The sequence below is a fragment of the Erinaceus europaeus genome, chromosome 4 (genome assembly GCF_950295315.1).
Source record: "Erinaceus europaeus chromosome 4, mEriEur2.1, whole genome shotgun sequence".
NCBI lineage: Eukaryota > Metazoa > Chordata > Mammalia > Eulipotyphla > Erinaceidae > Erinaceus > Erinaceus europaeus.
Genome location: NC_080165.1, coordinates 88,373,143 through 88,380,245, shown reverse-complemented (window position 1 = coordinate 88,380,245; position 7,103 = coordinate 88,373,143). Strand labels below are relative to the sequence as shown.

The following is a 7,103-nucleotide window of genomic DNA, read 5'->3' as shown; positions in this document are numbered from 1 at the left end:
ACTGACATACTTGCTGGTATCTAAATTCCACTGACATACCAACTTGTATATATACCAACTTGCATATATACATTCTTACCTATCTCTGGTTTTTGCCCTACAACACATCAATCACCTCACCCTTCAATTAATTCCCTTACTGCCTTGATTTGAAATACTGTTGAGGTTCTTCCAAAGTAGTGCTCTTTTAAGCTTAGCAGATCCAGTTTTGTGTGATGATCAGGTTTCATTCATGCTATCTGTATGACTTCATAAAACCTAAAATATAGAAATACATAAAAATTTAAAGTGACAGCAGGTAACATAGTGTGACCAAATACATCAATAGTAATACAATAATAGTGGGAGACTTTAACACCCCAGTCTCACACTTAGACAGATCAATGAAGCAGAGAATCAACAAAGAAACAAGAGAAATAGATGAAGAGATGGACAGATTAGAAGCCCTGGATATTCTCAGAATTCTTCACCCCAAAGAACTGGAATATACATTCTTTTCAAGTCCACACAACACATACTCAAGGATAGATCACATGTCAGGCCACAAAGACAGCATTAACAAATACAAGAGCATCGAAATAATCCCAATGTATTTTTGTAGTTCTTTCAGTAGGTGTTTGATGTATTTAGATGGTCCCTCATTGGGTGCATAGATGTTAATAACTGTTAAATCTTCTTGGTTGATTGTTCCTCTAATAAATAATCCCAAGTACCTTCTCAGACCACAGTGGAGTAGAGCTAACATTTAACAACAAATAGAAAACTCCTAAAAGGCACAGAATTTAGTGACTAAACAGCATACTGCCTAAGAACCACTGGGTCAGAGAGACCTTCAAGCTGGAAATTCAAATGTTACTAGAAACAAATGAAAAGAAGACACAAGCTATCAAAATATTTGGGACACAGTTAAAGCAGCATTGAGAGGGAAACTCATAGCCATACAATTACATGTTAAACAATAAGAACAAGCTCAAATAAATGACCTTACTGCACACCTTAAGGACTTAGAGGAAGAGGAACAAAGTAACCCTAAAGCAACCAGGACAGAAATCACTAAAATTAGAGCAAAAATAAACAACATAAAAAAATAAGAGAACCATACAAAAGATCAACGAAGCCAAATGTTGGTTCTTTGAAAAATTAAACAAGATCTACAATTCCTAGCCAGACTCACTAAAAAAAAGAGAGAACACTCAAATTAATAGAATCATAAACTATAGAGGAAATAGCACATCTGAGACAATAGAAATCCAGAGAATCATGCAAAACTTCTATGAAGAATTATATGCCACCAAGCTAGAGAATCTAGAAGAAATGGAAGAATTCCTAGAAACATATACCCTTCCAAAACTTAACCAAGATGAACTACAAAACCTAAATGCACAATCACAGCCAAAGAAATTAACAGTTATTACGAATCTTCCCAACAACAAAAGTTGAATCAGATGGCTTCACATCAAATTGCACCTTCAGGAAACTGTTAATACCCATATTTCTAAGCTTTTCCACAAGATTGAAGAAACAGGAACACTCCCTTCCACCTTCTATGAAGCCAACATCACCCTAATACCAAAATCAGATAGGGACACAACAAAAAGGGAAAACTACAGCTCAATATCTATAATGAACATAGATGTCAAAATATTAAAAAAGATCTTGGCCAACTAGATACAGCAGCATATCAAAAAGATTGTTCATCACAACCAAGTGGGATTCATCCCAGGAATGCAAGGCTGGTTCAGTGTACATAAGTCAATCAATGTCATTCACCACATCAATAAAAGCAAAGCCAAACACCACATGATTATCTTAATAGATTCAGAGAAAGCCTTTAACAAAATTCAATGCCCATTCATGCTCAGAACACTACAAAAAATGGGAATAGCCAGGGAATTCCTCAAGATAGTGGAGTCCATATATAGCAAACCAAAAGTGAACAGCATACTCAATGGACAGAAGCTGAAAACATTCCCCCTCAGATCTGGGACTACACAGGGCTGTCCACTGTCTCCATTACTCTTCACCATAGTATTGGAAGTTCTTGCCATAGCAATCAGGCAAGAGAAAGAAATCAAAGGAATACAGATTGGAAGGGAAGAAGTCAAGCTCTCACTATTTGCAGATGATATGATAGTATTCACAGAAAAATCTAAAGAATCCAGCAGAAAAATACTGAAAGTTATTAGGAAATATAGCAAGGTGTCAGGCAACAAAATCAATGTAAAAAAATCAGTGGCATTTCCTTCTGCAAACACTAAATCTGAAGAAGATATCCAGAAATCAATCCCATTTACTGTTTCAGCAAAATCAATAAAATACCTAGGAATAAACCTGACCAAAGAAATGAAAGACTTATATACTGAAAACTATGAGTCACTATTCAAGGAAATAGAAACTGATACCAAGAAATGGAATCTCATCCAATACTCATGGTTTGGAAGAATAAATATCATCAAAATGAATATTCTCCCAAGAGCCATATACAAATATAATGCAATACCCATCAAAGTTCCACCGATCTTCTTTACGAGAATAGAACAAAAACCAATCCTTTATCTGAACCAGTAAACACCTAGAATTGCCAAAACAATCTCGAGTAAGAGAAACAGAAATGGAGGCATCACACTGCCAGATCTCAAACTATATTATAAGGCCATCCTCATCAAAACAGCCTGGTACTGGAAAAAAAAATAGGCACCCGGACCAGTGGAACAGAATTGAAAGCCCACAACTAAAACCCCATTCCTATGGACATCTAATCTTTGATAAGGTGGCCCAAAGTATTAAGTGGAGGAAGGAGACTCTCTTCAATAAATGGTGCTGGGAAAACTGGGTTGAAACATGCAGAAGAAAGAAACTGAAACAACTTATCTCACCAGAAACAAAAATCAACTCCATATGGATCTGGGACCTGAATGTTAGACTAGAAACTGTCAAATACTTAGGGGAAACCATTGGTGGGACACTTTTCCACCTAAACCTGAAGGACATATTTGATGAAACAAATGCAATTGCAAGGAAGACTAAAGCAGAAACAAACCAATGGGACTACATCAATTGAAAAGCTTCTGCACAGCCAAATAAACTATCACACAAACACAGAGACCCCTCACAGAATGGGAGAAGATCTTCACATGCCATACATCAGACAAGAGACTCATAACCAAAATATATAAAGAGCTGAGCAAACTTAGTACCTAAAAAGGAAATGACCCCATCCAAAAATGGGCAGTGGATATGAAGAAGACATTCACTTCAAAGGAGATCCAGAAGGCTAACAAACATATGAAAAACTGCTCCAGGTAGCTGATTGTCAGAGAAATGAAAATAAAGGCAACACTGAGATACCACCTCACCCCTGTGAGAATCACATGCATCAAAAAGGACAGCAGCAACAAATGCAGGAGAAGCTGTGGGGACAGAGGAACTCTTCTGCACTCTTGGTGGGAATGTAACTTGGTCCTGCCTCTCTGGAGAGTAATCTGGAGAACTCTCACAAGGCTACACATGGACCTTCCATATAACTGAAGGATTCCATACCACCCAACCAAAAAGAGATGTGTACCCCTATGTTCATAGCAGCATAATTCACAATAGCTAAAACTTGGATGCAACCCAGGTGCCCAAAAACAGATAAGAGGCTGATAAATCTGTGGTATATATACACAATGGAATACTATACAGCTCTTTCTTCTTCTAGCGTTTGCCCTTCTTCCGTAGCCAGTCAACAGCGTCAGGTTGAGACTGATGTAAAGTTTCGAGACCTCCTTCGAATCTGGAGAGGTGGCAGTCGTTGACTATGTGGGTCATAGTCTGTCTGTAGCCGCAGGGGCAGTTCGGGTCATCTCTGGCTCCCCAGCGATGGAACATAGCGGCACACTGGCCATGGCCTGTTCGATAGCGATTGAGTAGAGCCCAATCATAAGGTGCTAGGTCAAAGCCGGGTTGACGCTTGCAGGGGTCTGTGATGAGGTCTTTGTTCTTTACCTCAGCTGGCTGCCAGCTCTGTTTCCAAGAGACTGGAACAGAGAAGTTCAGTGTAGGTGTACAGCTCTTAAGAACAATAAACCCACCTTCTCTGATCCATCTTGGGTGGAGCTAGAAGGAATTCTGTTAAATGAGCTAAGTCAGAAAGATAAAGATGCGTATGGGATGATCCCACTCATCAAGAGAAGTTGAGAAAGAAGAACAGAAAGGGAAACTAAAAGCAGAATTTGACTAAATCTAGAGTAGGGCACCAAAGTAAAAACCCTGTGGTGAGGGTGAGGGTGGACATTCATCTTCCTGGGGTGGCAGGTGGTGGGGGTAGTGGGTAGGATGAGACACAGTGTTTTGGTGGTGAGAATGTTGTTTATGTACACTCCTTTTAACTTGTAGTCATATAAATCACTAATTAATATGAGAGGGAAAATATTGATTGTATGTCTCAAACTTTTTAAAGCACAGACTGACTCTTTTTAATAAATAGGCTGACTCTTTGATATGTTGATTCTCTCAAAAGTCTAAACCAGGGAGAACAGAAGCAACCAGTGGCACAGCTATATACAAGATGTTGGGTATTGTACAGCAAATCCTGACAAAGGGACTTTACAAAGTTTACCCAGTTACCAAATAATGTAATGATAACAATAACTATCCATTGTCTTATTTACAGCAGGAACCTCACATTTCCACTATAGAATCTACATTTCCCCCCGTCCTGAAACCTTGGGTAGGGCGCAGTTTCCTGCATGCTTCTCTCAATTCATATCAAATAATATTGCATTTGCTGATCACAATCTAAGCAATGCAAGGAGTGCCACCTCAGCAATCTTCACTTCAGACTGTGTCCAGAGACTTCAGGTGTGGAATGACAACCCTTCTACTTCATTACTCGAGTGAGACCTTTCCTTTAATAATATTCTCTAATTCCATTCCAGGTGGTTCACTTCTTAACAAAGTTCCAAAACCTAGATATAGACCAGGTCCCCTGAGATAGAGCATATGTTCACATGAATCCACAAACTAGGGCAAAATATACACCTGAAAGCAAAAATACACTATAGTCTGTGGTGAGTACCCCCCAACATGTCATCTGCACTATTCCAGCCTTTAGGTCCATAATTGTTCAACAATTTGTTTGGCTTTGTATGTAAACTTTCTTTTCAGCCACCAGGTTCCAGATGCCAGCATGATGCCAACCAGACTTCCCTGGACAGAGGACCCCACCAATATGTCCTGGAGCTCTGCTTCCCCAGAGTCCTTCCCTACTAGGGGAAGAGAGAGGCTGACTGGGAGTATGGATTGACCAATCAACGCCCATGTTCAGAAGTGGAAGCAATTACAGAAGCCAGACCTTCCACCTTCTGCATCCTTGGTCCATACTCCCAGAGGGATAAAGAATGGGAAAGCTATGAGGGGAGGGGATGGGATATGGAGATCTGGTAGTGGGAATTGTGTGGAGTAGTACCCCTCCTATACTATGGTTTTGTTAATGTTTTTTTAAAGATAAATTAATTGAGAAAAAGAAATAACTGATCTAAAAAGGGCATATTAGGGTGGACTTTGATCCAGTATGACTCTAATTTTCATAAGAAGAAAAAACTAGGACACATACATGTACACAGAAGATATCATATGAAGAGAAAGAGAAAACAGTGTCATCAGTAAGTCAAGAGGAGATGCTTTCTGTTATTACTTTCATCCTGGAACTCCCATTTCCAGAACTGTAAAAAAAAAAGTTAATTTATGGTTTGTTGTTTTCACTACAGTTAATGCAAATGAAAATAAAAATTTAAGTTTAAAAATAGCTGCTGGGTGAAGTGGCGGTGAAGGCTGCTGCACAGCTAGCTGAGCCCGCAGTCCGCAGGGCAGCGCGTGCCCCAAGCTCTCCGCCTCCCCCCGCCCGCCAGTCCGAGGCAGCCCTATCCCAGCCGGTGGCCCCAGCAGCAACGCGGAGAGCAACCCCAGCAGCAGCGTCATGGTCGGGTGGAACGCCTACATCGACAACCTCATGGGGGACAGGACCTGTCAGGACGCGGCCATCGTGGGCTATAAGGACTCGCCGTCTGTCTGGGCCTCCGTTCCCGGAAAAACATTCGTCAACATTACGCCAGCTGAGGTTGGTGTTCTGGTTGGTAAAGATCGGTCAAGTTTTTTCGTGAATGAGCTGACGCTTGGGGGCCAGAAATGTTCTGTGATCCGGGACTCACTGCTGCAGGATGGAGAATTTACCATGGACCTTCGTACCAAGAGCACCGGTGGAGCCCCCACCTTCAACATCACTGTTACCATGACTGCCAAGACGCTAGTCCTGCTGATGGGCAAAGAAGGTGTCCACGGTGGCATGATCAACAAGAAATGTTATGAAATGGCCTCCCACCTGCGGCGTGCTCAGTACTGACCTCGTCCTTCCCTTCCCCCTACCACTCCCCACTGCTTTTGCAACCCCCCCCTCCCATACACACACACCATTTTTATTTTTTGGGCCATTATCCCACACCCCTTATTGCTGCCAAAACCACATGGGCTGGGGGTTGGGGCTGGATGGACAGATGCCTACCCCTACCCATACCCCTCCTGTGTGTGATTGGAAAACTTTTTTTTTTTTTTCTGAATAAAAAAAAGATTGTACTAACAAAAAAAAAATAAAAATAAAAATAGCTGCTGGGAGTAGCAGAGTCCTTGTACATGCACTTAGCCTCAAAAATAACCCTGGTGACAAAACAGAAGAAAATCAACCAACCAAAAACAAGCAAACAAAACCCCTGCATTCCCGTTATCATCTTTTATCAGAAAATTAAAATTAACATTGAGATATCATCTCACATCTATGACAATGGCCAACATCAAAAAGATGAGATATAATAAATAGTGTCGAGATTATGAAGAAAGGATGACATTTATATACTGTTGGTGAGTATGTAAATTGGTCAAGACTATTTGGAAATTGTATGGTAGTTTTTCAAAAATATAAATATAGATCTGCACTGTGACCCAGAAATTCCACTCTTTGGTATCCATCTAAAAGATGGAGAAAAAAAAACAACTATAAGCTGTAAACAGATATATTAATAGCTATGTTCCCTATAGTGCTACTTTAAACAGCCACAAATTGGGATTGA

The 7,103-nt window shown here is 40.4% G+C and overlaps 1 protein-coding gene across 1 annotated transcript; it reads left to right on the top strand.

The window, feature by feature from the left end:
- The first annotated feature begins 5,873 nt into the window (after positions 1 to 5,873).
- LOC132538110 (profilin-1-like) lies at positions 5,874 to 6,538 on the top strand. The gene has a single exon (XM_060190013.1). It carries the CDS (start codon positions 5,960 to 5,962, stop codon positions 6,380 to 6,382), a length of 423 nt encoding a protein of 140 aa, XP_060045996.1. The 5' UTR covers positions 5,874 to 5,959; the 3' UTR covers positions 6,383 to 6,538.
- The last annotated feature ends 565 nt before the right edge of the window (positions 6,539 to 7,103 follow it).

Coding starts and splice junctions, on each gene's coding strand:
- LOC132538110 (XM_060190013.1), top strand. CDS start 5,960: ATGGTCGGGTGGAACGCCTACATCGACAACCTCATGGGGGACAGGACC.